This window comes from Motacilla alba, chromosome 9 (assembly GCF_015832195.1).
Source record: "Motacilla alba alba isolate MOTALB_02 chromosome 9, Motacilla_alba_V1.0_pri, whole genome shotgun sequence".
NCBI classification, from domain to species: domain Eukaryota; kingdom Metazoa; phylum Chordata; class Aves; order Passeriformes; family Motacillidae; genus Motacilla; species Motacilla alba.
In genome coordinates, this window is record NC_052024.1 from 24567932 (window position 1) to 24581188 (window position 13257).

The following is a 13257-nucleotide window of genomic DNA, read 5'->3' on the forward strand; positions in this document are numbered from 1 at the left end:
CACGAGGTTCCCTGCCGTGTTTCTTGTCAATATTTGAGGGACTGGGCTGGGAGGGGGTTTGGGCTCTTCTGCTCCTGTGTGTTTTGGGGGAAAGTGACCCAGTAGTGCCTCTGGAGTGCTGGGGGGGTGGGCGGGTGCACAAAGGGTCTCCTTGGCATCAGGGGTGAGGAGGGGACTGGAAGAGGACACTGTGACCTCGTGCTTCGCTGGACACTGCCTCCTGTCCTCTGTCCCCTGCCTCGAGGGACACACCTCACAGTTTGCTTCAAGCACAGCAAAACCACTCGTGCTAAGTGAAATCACACGGGTTTTACTGCCCAAGCCGAATTTTTTCCGCTTTCCCCTCTGCATAAGAACAAAACATAAAAACATATCAGACTTATGGCTGCCCCCTGTGCCATCAGCTCCACTGCATTAACTGTGTGAGGCACTTCAGTTCTGGATCCCCTCTGGAACCATGGGCTGCTCATTGAGTTACATCTTGCATACCTAGAGGGGTTGTTTTAACTTCTCTGATTGTGAGGAAAAACTTCAAGTGCAGAAGCTGATAAATTAAATTTGCTGTGTATTAGATTTGGGTTTTACTTTGCAATTTTTTCCCCTATTTTTAAAGGTCACAGTGAAACTTGTCATTAGTAAAGATGGGTTAAGGATTGCTTATCAATAATTGGATTATTTCAACAACATCAAATTTGCACATCAACTCCAAACCGGTAGGAATAGATAGGTTACCTGAAATAAATAACTGGGTCCTTTTCCAAACTGGTTAAACAAGTTATGGATTAGTGCTTTTAATTTAAGTACCTATTTGTAAGTTGGAAATGTTGCTGCTGTGCCAGCCCCTTAGCAGGCTGCTGAAGAGTGCCCATAAAATTTTGATCTTGCTACTTTTTTTCTACTAACTGTTCAAAAGTGGTTTTTCTTTTTAACATTAGAATTAGTATGGACTTAAACATCTTTAACATTAAAACAAACAAAATATAAACCCAAAACGAACAAGAATAACAAACTAAACAAATTTTAAATGCCAAGAAAGGAGCATCTGAAGGGTCGGAGGAGCTGTGGTACAGGTTTGAGGAGCTCAACACAGAGTTCAGCCTGGAGAGGAGAAGCTCCAGGGAGAGCTCAGAGCCCTGCCAGGGCCTGAAGGGGCTCCAGGAGAGCTGAGAGGGACTGGGGACAAGGGAGGGACAGCACACAGGGAAAGGCTCCCAGTGCCAGGGGCAGGGCTGGATGGGAGACTGGGAACTGGGAATTGTTCCCTGGCAGGGTGGGCAGGCCCTGGCACAGGTACCCAGGGAGGCTGTGGCTGTCCCTGTCCCCTGGCAGTGTCCCGCCCGGGGCTGCTCGGGGCCGGTGTCGCTCCATGGCACATGCACCGGGCGCTGTTCCTTTTCTGGTCCCGTGGCACCGGGCACTGTTGTTTCCCGGCTCCGTTGCACCGGGCGCTGTCGTTTCCCGTTCCGCGGCACCGGGCGCTGTGGTTTCCCGTTCCGCGGCACCGGGCGCTGTGGTTTCCCGGCTCCGCGGCACCGGGCGCTGTCGTTTCCCGTTCCGCGGCACCGGGCGCTGTGGTTTCCCGGCTCCGCGGCACCGGGCGCTGTCGTTTCCCGTTCCGCGGCACCGGGCGCTGTGGTTTCCCGGCTCCCGGGGGGGCGCTCGGCACGCCGCGATGCCGGAGCGGGGCGGCGGCGGCTCCGAACGCGCCGCGCTGGCCCTGGCCCGGCTCTCCGAGTGGGCGGACGCGCACCTGGGGCTGCTGCGGGTACCGGGGCTGGGCGGGCACCGGGGCTGGGCGGGTACCGGGCCGGGGGGGCCCGCTGGGCCCGCCTGAGCCCCGTTCTCCTCCGCAGGGCCTGATCGCCGGCGCGGCCGTGGCCGGGGTGCTGCTGCTGGCCCGGAGCTTCCGCGTGGTGAGTGCGGGCCCGGGGCGTGCGGGGGGAGCCCGGCACGGCCGCTCGGAACCGGGGGGAGCCCGGCACGGCCGTTCGGAACCGGGGGGAGCCCGGCACGGCCGTTCGGAACCGGCAAATGCGTGGAGAGCCCGGCACGGCCTTCCAGAACCGGGGAGAGCCCGGCACGGGCCCGGGGATGCGGGGGAAGCCCGGCACGGCCGCTCAGAACCGGGAGGTGCGGGGAGAGCCCGGCACGGGCCCGGGGGTGCGGGGGAAGCCCGGCACGGCCGCTCAGAACCGGGGAATGCGAGGGAGCGCGGCACGGCCCCTCAGCAGCGCGGGCAGCCCGGCCCGGGCCCGGGAGATTCGGGGAAGCCCGGCACGGCCCCTCAGCACCGGGGGCAGCCCGGCCCGGCCGCTCGGGCCCGCGGCGGAGGGTCGTGCCGTGCCATGCCGTGCCGTGCCGTGCCGTGCCGTGCCGTGCCGTGCCGTGCCTCACGGCCGTGGCTGTCCCTCCCGGGGCTGTTCGGCGGCACCGCCAAAGCGTTCCCGTGTTTTGTTCAGGTTTGCGCAAAGCGGGAGCTGGAGGCTGCCGAGCAAGGCTGCCCGCTTCTCAGTACTTTACATTACTTATATGTTTTAACAAACCGTCAGCATTCACCGCTTGCAAATTCCGTTACTTTTCTGTCAGTTCGCTCTCAGCCCCTCTGTGTCAGCTGTGTCTGTGGGTTCTCGGGCTGATCAGCCCCAGCCCTTCCCTCCGACGGAGCCCGGGTCCCTTTGGCCCGGGGCAGTCGGTGCTCAGGGGTCAGTATTCAGTATTCAGTGCTCAGTGTTCAGTACTCAGTGGTCAATGCTCAGTACTCAGTGCTCAGTATTCAGTACTCAGTGCTCAGTAGTCAGTAGTACTCAGTGGTCAGTGCTCAGTGTTCAGTACTCAGTGGTCAATGCTCAGTACTCAGTGGTCAATGCTCAGTGCTCAGTATTCAGTGCTCAGCATTCAGTGCTCAGTGCTCAGGGGTCAATGCTCAGTACTCAGTGGTCAATGCTCAGTACTCAGTGGTCAGTGCTCAGTACTCAGTGCTCAGTATTCAGTGCTCAGTATTCAGTGCTCAGTGCTCAGTGGTCAATGCTCAGTACTCAGTGCTCAGGGGTCAGTGCTCAGTATCCAGTGCTCAGTACTCAGTAGTCAATAGTACTCAGTATTCAGTGCTCAATATTCAGTGCTCAGTACTCAGTAGTCAGTAGTACTCAGTGTTCAGTGCTCAGTATTCAGTGCTCAGTACTCAGTGGTCAGTAGTCAGTAGTACTCAGTGCTTAGTATTCAGTGGTCAGTGCTCAGTATTCAGTGCTCAGTGCTCAGTACTCAGTAGTACTCAGTATTCAGTACTCAGTATTCAGTGGTCAGTATTCAGTGCTCAGTACTCAGTGGTCAATGCTCAGTACTCAGTGCTCAGGGGTCTCGCTGTCCCCCTCCTGGAATTGCCTTTTCCCAGGGACGGCTCAGCCCGGCTGCCTCCACGGCTGGTGGCTCCCGCCCAGACAGCCCATTCATCTTGGCATTGTCTTCCCTTTTCCTTAAAACTAAAGATAAGCCAAGCGTGCAAGGTTCACAATGCGATTGCTTAATCATAACGGTCCTGCTACAGCTACTGATTAACAAGTGAAAAAAACCAGCAGAGTTTCATTCAGGTCTTGAGGGGCTCCATATCAGTGTGGCATCTCCACGGGTCCCCTGTTCCTGACGCCCCTGGCAGGGGTAATGACCCCTTTGCCTGTCCCACTGCAGCTCGAGCACCCTCCCTTGTCCAAACACAGCTGAAACAGCCGCTTGCCTCGAGTATTCTCTGTCCTTCCACAAGCAGAACTGCTTCTGAATGGTTTTAAACATCACCCAAATCTTCCCTCGCTCCCAGGATGGTCAGGCACGCTGGGCTAACACCATGCTGCTCACTGCTGGAGAAGCTGAACCTCCACGGGCAGGAGCCACCGTGCTCCCACAGGATTCCAGCTGCTTCAAAAATCACAGTTACCTTCATCTTCCTCCTGCACAATTCCAAATTATACAAGGGAACATTTGTTTTTACTTAAAAATCCTACCAGAAAACTTGAACTACAAATGTTGCCAGAATTCTTTGTCTCTCGTCTGGTTGGTTTTGACCCAAGGGCCTGTGAATGCATTAACCTGGCTGGTGGAGCAAATGAGATCAGCTTTGAACAACTTTTGTTCCTGAAAACCTCCAGGTTTTCTGCCTGCAAGGTCCCAAATTCCCATGTTCCCAGTGGGAGGCCCTACGGGCCGTAGAGGGGGAGGTTTGCTGAATAAATAACACACAGGAGACACAGTTGTGGTGTTTTGGGGGTTTATTTCCCAGCAGTTGTACAGCACTGCTCAGTGGGTTTCACAGCTCTGTAGGTCAGTGCTCTGCTAAGGCCTCTTACAGTGAGACCTCAGTGTCTTAAATTTTGGGGGTCTTAATTTTTTGGGGTCTCACGTGTCCTTCTCCCTCAGACCTGTGGCTGCTCCGTTCCTGTGCCACGGCCCAAGTCTTTGCTGCTGCTCAGCTTGGTTTTCCTGTGTGATCACATAACCATCCCCTTTGGATCCTCCCAGGCTGTAGTATCAAATTTAATCTTCTTGTGATCTTCTCAAAGCTGTTCACCTGCCTTTGTCCCTCTCCTGGCTTCCTCCAGCATCAAAGGCGGGGTTGTTTCTGCCCTCCCTGCTCCGCCTTTGTTTTCAGCGTGTCTGTCCTCTGGCTTCCTTTCACCCTTCTCCCAGCCCCATTCAGGCTGCTTCTAAAACACTCTTTTCTTGGGGAAACAAGTGAACTTCAATAGGCATTGCTTGAAAAACGGCAGTTTCTGTTCTTTCTCTAAACCTGGTTTTTATGTCTGTGCCGACGTTGCAGGTCCTGTAAAACATGGAAAATGGTAAGTGTGGAGAGGCTGGCACAGCTTCTACAGCTGATCACCATTAAATATGTATTTATATTTACTTGCCCATGGTGTCTAATAATAGAGGTGGAACTTCCCAAACTATTTTGAGACGTTGGATTTAGTGTGGCTGTTACTGCTCTATATTTTTTATTAAAATTTTGTCTTTCTCTTCCTTCCATCGATAGACAACAAAGTTCACAAGTCCTTTGGAAATACCTGTGGAGTTTGTGGAAAAGAATGTGAAATTGAGAGGGAAATTACATCACATCACAGAGAAGGGCCTGGAAGTTGAGCACATTCCCATCAGCATTCCTTTCATCTCAGCCATCCAGAGAAAATGTGAGTAATGAGGAAAAGAGTGTGAAGAGCAAGGGCAGAAATTAAATGTGCTGCTCTTAGAGTGGCTGCAAGCTTGAGAGGAAGGGCTGGGGCACAATCTGCCTTTTGGTCTTTCTGTGCTTTGCAGGTGGACAGCTGGGGAATAAAAGACATGAGGAGACAGAGAGTTTGTCACTACAGTGTTTGTGTTAATCCTTACTGTGATATTTTCCAGCAGCAGAAATAAGCACTCAGGCAGTGCTTCTGCTTGCACAGCTCATCTCATTCCTGGCAAAAAGCCTGTGTTGGGATTGTGCTTTTATCTGCAGACACCGATTTTTGGGGACAGTTTTTCTGTCAGAAACAAACTGTGCATCAAGTCCGTGACTCTCACAGTGGCTGGGCAAACACCAGCAGGTGCTGATGCCTCTGCCCCTGTGGATGAAGGATAGGGACTGAGAGTGGGAGCAGATCTTTTTCTTTGCGTGCACAATAAACCAAATTATGAATTAGGCAACGTTGAATTGATACATTTTTTCCCTGAAGAAGAGATGAGACCACATTCCTGTTCGCTTTGAGGAACTAAAAGGAATTCTTTTAGTCCACAGGAATCCATTCCCTGCAGCTGAGGGTGTGTGCTAGGGCTGAGCTTTGCCCCAGCAGCAGATGTGTCCCTTTCCCTTGCAGGGCAGCCAGAGGGGCTCCTGCTGATCCGCCTGGCCGGGGTGGAGCTGGCTGCAGGTGGCACGGCCTGGCTGCAGCGGGAGCTGCTCCCCAAACAGCCCCTGTGGTTCCAGCTCCTGGGCAGGGACAGCTCGGCCCTGGAGTGCCTCGTCCTAGTCCATAAGGTAAGGACAGACACAAACACTGGCTCTTATCTGCAGTTTTAGATGTGACTGTGCTCTTATCTGCAGTTTTAGATGGGACTGTAGTCGCACAGTTCTCTCAGTACATTCAACAAATGTTATTGTTTGTGATTTATCATCTTTGGTGTGAATTTTAAATGTTGCATTTGCAAGTCTGATTGCAGGAGCAGTAATTTTTCGGACTGATTCATGGCAGGAACGTGCTGCTCTACCAGTGCCAAAAAGGCATCTGCAGTTCTGATTAGCCTAATGTTTGTTATCAATGTTCCCTCACAAATGCCTTGCATGATAGAATCACAGCATGGTTTGGGTTGGAAGGGACTTACAGACCACCCAGTGCCAGCCCATGGGCAGGGACACCTTCCACTGTCCCAGGTGCTCCCAGCCCTGTCCAGCCTGGCCTGGGACACTGCCTGGGATCCAGGGGCAGCCCCAGCTGCTCTGGGCACCTGTGCCAGGGCCTGCCCACCCTCACACTGGAGTTGGGTTTGAAGTCACCTGGATTCCTCTTCACTTTTAACTTCTCCTGCCAAAGTGTAGATACAGCCACGAGTAAAGCTTGGACCTCTGAGGGAGTTCACACCAAACCCCAAATAACTGTGTTTCAATGGTGAATATCTATTTATTGTGGCTTTTCTAGGGTGGGTTTTTCAGCATGTGCTTGAACGAAGAGCTCTTGAGCCAAGGGCTGGCCAGAGCAGCCCGGATTGAGGGGCTGCCTCACCACTCCCGCCTCTACTGGAAACTGCACAAAAGGCTCCTCCGGGCCGAGTTAAAGGCTGTGAAGAAAAATAAAGGCATTTGGAAAGAGCAGAGCTACTCTGAAAGAGTCCAGGAGCGCATCAGCAGCAATAAATTCCTGCAGAGGCTGAAACGGTTTGTGAGCTGGGTGAGAAGCTCTACTGAGAGGTGAAAAGGTGGGGAATGCAGCTCCCCAAGTTGTGGGGAATGTGTGTGTTTGTGACCACAAACAGTGCTGTGTTGTTGAGGGTCCCTGTCTCAAACACAAACCCCACAGTTCATGGTTACACAGAATATAACCCCCCAGTTCATGGTTACACAGAATACATCCCAAATCACATCCCACGCGGGATTGAACTTTAGTAGCAGTGTGCAGGCCACCAGTGAAAATGTTCTGATGCCAGACTTCTCCACAGTGATGTCCTGAATCAGTTGTCCCGTTTCCCACCTGCTGAGCTCCTCCAGGCTGTGCTGCCCCGTGCAGGTTTGAGGGGCAGGGTCCCTTCACACCTCTGTAATGTGCCACTGCTGCCGAGCCCACGCTGGACACAAACCCCATGGCAGGCCTTTACAAAGCTCGTGGGATGGGTTTAAACACAACCCTTTTGTTTGAATTCTGTCCTTATGCTACTTTTTGGTGTAATTTGTGGTTTAAAACTCATTCATCTTGAATGATGGGTTGCATTGTTAGTGATATAAAAGGTGATTTGTTATGGTTGATCTTAAAAAGCTGATAAGGTTGTAATAACTAAAGTTCCTCAGGGGAAAAACATCACTTGGTGTATCAAAGAATATATTGTCAGGAATCCAAATATTTCCTAGACAGCTTTCATTTGAAGAGGAGAAACCTGTGTTGTTGTTTTTTTTTCTTTTTTTCTGATGGTTCTGTATCTAAAATTAGATGAATATAAAAACTTTAATGTGAAATTACACAAGGAGGATCAGACTGTGCTAAGAACTTGAATTCTTGCTTTATTTTTGATACACATGTGAAGTACTTGAGCGTATTACTGTTTGTGTTGTAAATATTCTCAGAATAAAGATTGAATTTCTCAAGTTCATTGTTACATGTTTTATTCACCAAGCGCTTGACCCTTGTTTAACCTCCCACAGTCCCAATATTTATTTAAAGTGAGGTGCTTTACAGATTTTCTTTCTTTGTGATTGCTTTCCAATGAAACACTGGGGAGAAGAGGGTGGTACGAAAAACCTTAATAATTGAGCACTGCTTGTCTGGCAATTGATGTATCTGTTGCTACATCAGCATTTTCTCTACTGACTTCAGGGCAAAGTTGTGACTCTTGAGATCCTTAAAAAAACTCAGTTTCCTTGGGTAAAAATAGGTGTTAGTTGTTCTTTATTCCTTTTGTTCCTGGTCCTCCCAGGGTGAGGCTGGTGCTAGGGAGCAGCGAGCCATGAAATACCTGCAGTGTGCTGGAACCCAGTGTGGGGGAGAGGGGAGGCAGCTCCGGGGCAGCAAACCAGGTGTCTGTGCCTGTGTGAAAATGGAAAATACGAAAACTGAGATCCTGGGTTTATGCCTCACACAGAAAAGGGCTGAGCCAGCCACCACCGTGGTTCCTGGACGAGAAACTCATCAGGCAGTCAGGGATTTGGGATTGGCTGTGGCACCTCCAGAGCGAAACTCAAAGCTGAGTTTTAACCCCAAACTACGCCTTCAGGCTCAGCAACAATTCACTTCTGGGGTTTATAGGTGTTTCTGCGTCTGGGAAAGAGGAAGAGCTTTTCCAAGCTGGGCATAATTGTACACTGATGATTTATTTTCTGTAATAATTAAATATAATTCTGGACTTTGCACTTCTGTTCTGTAGATGAGTCACAGGAGATTTATCACAAAAATCCACCGTAAAGCTGACAGAAAAGTCTCAGGAAGCCACATGCTCCATTTCTAGCAAGCAGAGGTGAGGTGTGGGCGAATGTGAACGGAGTGTGTTGTTCCCTCACGTGGATTTGGGGTTGCAGTGACAAATGATTTCTTGAGGGTCAGGTCCTGTAATTGTTTGTTAATGCTGTTTTCCTTATCACGCAGGGCTTATCTTTAAAAAGAACCCCAACCCACCATCACGCCCTCCCCCCTCAGAAAAAGCCTGATTCAGTTCAAAGCTGTGCTTTCCATCTGCGCAGGGCTTGAGAGGTTGCAGATCCTGTCTCTGTGGGAGGCCTGGCTATTGGAAAAGCAGTAATAGGAGCAGAGACAAATATCTCTGCAGCACCCGGCTGAGCTGGCTGGGGGAGAAGCAGCATTTTCTCCACTAGAGAAACCCCCACGGCTGCCTCTCAGCAGCTCCATCCCTCCCTTCACCCGCAGCAGTGCCCAGCGGAGGATTTCCAACAGAGGAGGCAGTTCTGTGACTGGGAATAAGGACAAGAATTAAACTGTTCAGCACTTGTGCCTTTGCCCCTGCAACTCTGAATGTGCCGTGAGCGATGTAACATCTTCAAAAGACCGCAGGCAGTGAAAGGAGAGACCCGGCCTCCAAATGGCCCAAGAAAAATACCTCCGACACTGCACAGACTTTTTATTGCTGGTGTGGCATGTCAGGCAAATGGCAATAAACATCCCCGGCCCCTCGGAGCCCACCGGCAGCGCGGGCACGGGGCTGCTCTTTGCATCCTCTGGGAGCAAACTGCTGAGCAGGGCTACCGTGATAGGAGAACGGGGAAGGGCTTCAAAGGAAGGGAGATCGGTTTAGATTGGAGTTCAGAAAAGAATTGTTTTACTCAGAGGGTGGTGAAGCCCTGGCGCAGAGAAGCTGCAGCTGCCCCATCCCTGGAAGTGTCCGAGGCCAGGTTGGACAGGCTTTGGAGGAGCCGGGGACAGCGGAAGGTGTCCCTGCCCATGGCAGGGGTGGGGTGGGAGGGCCGGGGGTCTCCATGGCACCCGCTGGGCGAGGGGCCGCCCCGAGGGGCCGCTTCTCGCTCTGTTCCCATCGCGTCCCACCGGCACCGCTCCCCACGGCGCGGCCGGGAGCTCGGTGAGTCCCGCGGGAGGAGAACCTGCCGGGGCGGCCGGGGGTCGGGCCGGGCGGCGCTGAGGGGAGCGGGTCGGGGGCTCAGTCCCAGACGGTGCTGGGGGGAGCGGATCGGGGGGCTCAGTCCCAGGCTGAGGGGAGCGGATCGGGGGGCTCAGTCCCAGGCTGAGGGGAGCGGATCGGGGGGCTCAGCCCCAGGCTGAGGGGAGCGGGTCGGGGGGCTCAGTCCCAGGCTGAGGGGAGCGGATCGGGGGGCTCAGTCCCTGGCTGAGGGGAGCGGATCGGGGGGCTGCCCCCCCGCTCACAGCGCACACACAATGGAGCAATGGAGCAGGTTGAACGGGCTCGGGGCCGCGGTAACACCGGGGCTGGATCCCGGCTCGGGCCGCCGCAGGCGCTCCCGGGCGGACGCTCCGCTCCGCTCCGCTCCGGGATTCGGCAGGGCCCGCGGCGGGGGGCGGGCCGCGCCGGGCCGGGCCGGGCGGGGCGGGCGGCAGCGCTGGCGTTTGAACCGAGCAGGTTGTGCGCCCGCACCGGGCTGCGGCTGTGAGTGCGGCCGTGGCGGCGAGGCACAGCACCGCACCGAACCGAACCCACCCTACCCCACCTCGGCGGCCGCGGTGAGTGAGGGCGGACGGGACCCCCGAGCCCCGTCCCTGTGCGCGGCCCCGCGGGCGCTCCGGGTGGGACGGGACTGTGTCCCTGCGAGCCTCCGCTGGGCTTTCCCATGCGGTTGATGCTGCTTTCTCCCGGTGTTCGCGGCCCGGGGTGGAGGTGGGTGTTTGCGAGCTGGAGTTTCTTCTCAGCCCGTTTCACAGCCGGCTCCGGGGCTCTCCCGGGCCGCCGCTCGGCTCGCCCCAGCCCCAGCCGAGCCCAGCCCGAGCCCAGCGAGGCTCAGTGGAGAATGCCGACCCTCCTGAGGAGCGCAGGGCAGCAGCCCGCAGTGGGAGCCCGCCTGTCCCCACCTGGAAGGTGCTGGGACGGTGCTGAGAAGAGTCAAACCTGCTGCTGGATTGAGTCCTCCCCAAAAATACCTTATTTCTAATTGCCTACTCCATAAACCAGTTATTTAAAATGAAGTACAATGAGGTAGGAATTAAACTCCATGCACGTTTTGTTGTGATTAAGCTACTCTGTGCATTTCAGGGAACTTCAACTCCAGCTGGCAAAAAGTGTTTTAGGAGAAGTGTTATTAAATTCCAGGGAGAAAGATATAAGCCTTATCTGATGGACCAGTCATAGGCTCTTTGTTTAAAGTGTGCTTTAACTCCTGAGTTATAAAACACAATGTTTGCCTGTTTTCAGGGGGCCCTCCTGCTTTACTTGTCCTTGGGACTTCTGGCCCTCGTGTTGCAAAACTTAGGAAGTGAAAGAAAAGTTAAGGTGTTTGTTCTGAAATGTGAAAGAATAACTGCAGGTGACAGTACTAAAAAGAGAGGCAGGGTTCAACCCTGCAGCGAGGCACCCGAGTTAATGTGGGATATGGAAAGAGAATCCAGGCTTTTTGGGAGGTGAGAGGCAGCAGAATGCATGCACGCTGTTAAAAAGTCTTCCTGGTTCTTTAAGCATCAGCTCCCTGGAATAAGTTTGAGAGTGCTACTTTTATAAAATCTGTTTGGAACTCTGAAGGATGCTCTTTCCCTACATTTAAAAATGCCCGTATGCTGTTACAGAAAGAAATGTTAGGTTTTATCAGCTGAAGATGCACGATTTGTGAGAAGTGATCCATTCGCGGGTGCTTTCTGGTTCTGTGCTACCTATTGTCTATAAAAATGGGGATCAGCTGGTGGGTTGGGATCAAGTGGCGCACAACTCATTATTTTAACAATAGGAGCTCGGCTTGGGAGGTTGCCTAGGGAATTGATTTAATGCTGCTGTCCTTTCAGCCGTTGAGGCGGGTGTCCCGCCATGACTTTGATCAAAATCACCGGTATTTGAGAAGGAGAAGAAAATTTTCCCTCCATAAAAGCAAAGGAGAGGCCACCCGCTATTAACAGCTCCCAGTTTTGCAGGAGCTGATCTGTAACTTAAAACGCTGTTAAGAAATACCCGTGGCAGCAAAATAGTTTCATGAGCATCAAAATGTAGAATGAAAATTAGTCCTCTGTTCAAGATTTGGCTTCCCCTTATTTCTGGGAAAGGCTTTAAGCTGTGTGTTTCTGTTGGCTGTACAAAATAATTTTTTTAATAAACGGAACAGTTTTCCTTTAATGAAATCTGAATAAGCTGAGGTTTTTTCTAAGGTGTCACCCAAGATCCAATCCAATTTAAATTGATAACGTTGGTGGCACAGCCGCGTGGGGTAGTGTGGTGGTGTGGAGATTCGTTTTGTTCGTTTGCTTTGGGCTTTTTAATAAGTTTAAACAAGCCTGAATGTTTAAAAAAACCCCAAAACAAAACAACAACAACAAACCCAACCAGAGCAAACTGTCCAAATTAGGAAAGCAAATGTCTGTTTCCAGGCCCGCCGGAGAGCTGCGGCAGTGCCTGCAGCAGGAGAGCGTTTTGTGCCCGCAGAGGAGGTGAGGCTCATGCCTGGCTGCCCCGGGGCTCTCGCAGCAGCTCCTTCCCTGCGAGGCTACACCCGAGCACTCCGGTGTTCTCCCCGTGGCACGGCAGATGCACACGCGCTCTGAGCAGTCCTGGCTGTCGCACCGGGAGGTGTTAGAGGCCCTGGCCAGCAGCCAGCGGTTCCCTGGGCTGTGCATTCACTGGTTTGAACCTGTGGGTCTGGGCTGTGCCAGCGACAAATGTGGTTTTGTTTCCCAGCCCGCAAGCAGAAGGTGCTTCTGGTGGAGCCCTGCGGGGGTCAGCTGGTGCCAGACTCATCTAACGGCCAGCTGGGAGCTGTGTGATCCCGTGCACTCCTTCGGGTTTGTTTTCCTCCTTTCTTGTTTATTTAGGAAACTGGAACTGTTTTCTGTAACAAAGGTGGCTTTCTTGCTCCAGTCTCCACGGTCATGGCGGGCACTGGTGTTGCTCCAGAGACCTGAGCTTGCCCTCTGCTCTCCTGACTTGGGAGCCTTTGCTGCTCATCTGACGCTACAGAAGGACTGGCCAGTGTGCCTGGGTGGCTGAGGGTGATGCGGAGCACAGATCTGAGGGATGGCAAGGCAGGCTGGGGGATGCACAATGCCAGGAAGTGCCTGACACTGCAGATGGGTGCTCACAAAGGTCCCCAGGGGCAGGGAAGTGCAGGGAGAGGAGGGCAGAGTTTGGAGCAGGCGCCTGTTGCAGGGCTAGCAGAAGCAGGGCACAGGGTGCTGAGGATGCCACGTGCCCTGCTGGAGGCTCAGTCAACCACTGAAGGATGTAAAACCACTCCAAGGGCGTTTGGTGTGGGTGTTACAGGTCTTGGCATGAGGTGCCCGTGTGAGTCTCTTCAGGCTGAAGTAACTCAAGGCTGCTTGCAAGAAGCTTCAAGTGGAGGCAGGCTGTGGTGCAGAGCGGTGTGTGCTGCGTCACAGGTGTGATTTATTGGGGCTGACACGGAGTTCCTGTTCC

The 13257-nt window shown here is 53.2% G+C and overlaps 2 protein-coding genes across 3 annotated transcripts in view; both read left to right on the forward strand.

The window, feature by feature from the left end:
- Positions 1–1608: 1608 nt before the first annotated feature.
- Positions 1609–7816, forward strand: C9H3orf33 (chromosome 9 C3orf33 homolog). The gene is made up of 5 exons (XM_038146488.1): positions 1609–1765; positions 1854–1913; positions 5021–5174; positions 5841–6001; positions 6660–7816. The coding sequence occupies exons 1-5, from the start codon at positions 1673–1675 to the stop codon at positions 6930–6932; spliced, it is 741 nt and encodes a 246-aa protein (XP_038002416.1). The 5' UTR covers positions 1609–1672; the 3' UTR covers positions 6933–7816.
- A 2431-nt stretch (positions 7817–10247) lies between these two features.
- Positions 10248–13257, forward strand: part of PLCH1 (phospholipase C eta 1) — a 55927-nt gene continuing 52917 nt past the window's right edge. For both annotated transcript variants that reach the window (XM_038146247.1, XM_038146253.1), the window contains exon 1: positions 10248–10373. The gene's annotated coding sequence lies outside the window, so the exon portion shown is untranslated. The remainder of the gene's footprint in view (positions 10374–13257) is intronic.

Coding starts and splice junctions, on each gene's coding strand:
- C9H3orf33 (XM_038146488.1), top strand. CDS start 1,673: ATGCCGGAGCGGGGCGGCGGCGGCTCCGAACGCGCCGCGCTGGCCCTG. Junction 1,914..5,020: donor TGGCCCGGAGCTTCCGCGTG/GTGAGTGCGGGC, acceptor TTCCATCGATAG/ACAACAAAGTTCACAAGTCC. Junction 5,175..5,840: donor CTCAGCCATCCAGAGAAAAT/GTGAGTAATGAG, acceptor TTTCCCTTGCAG/GGCAGCCAGAGGGGCTCCTG.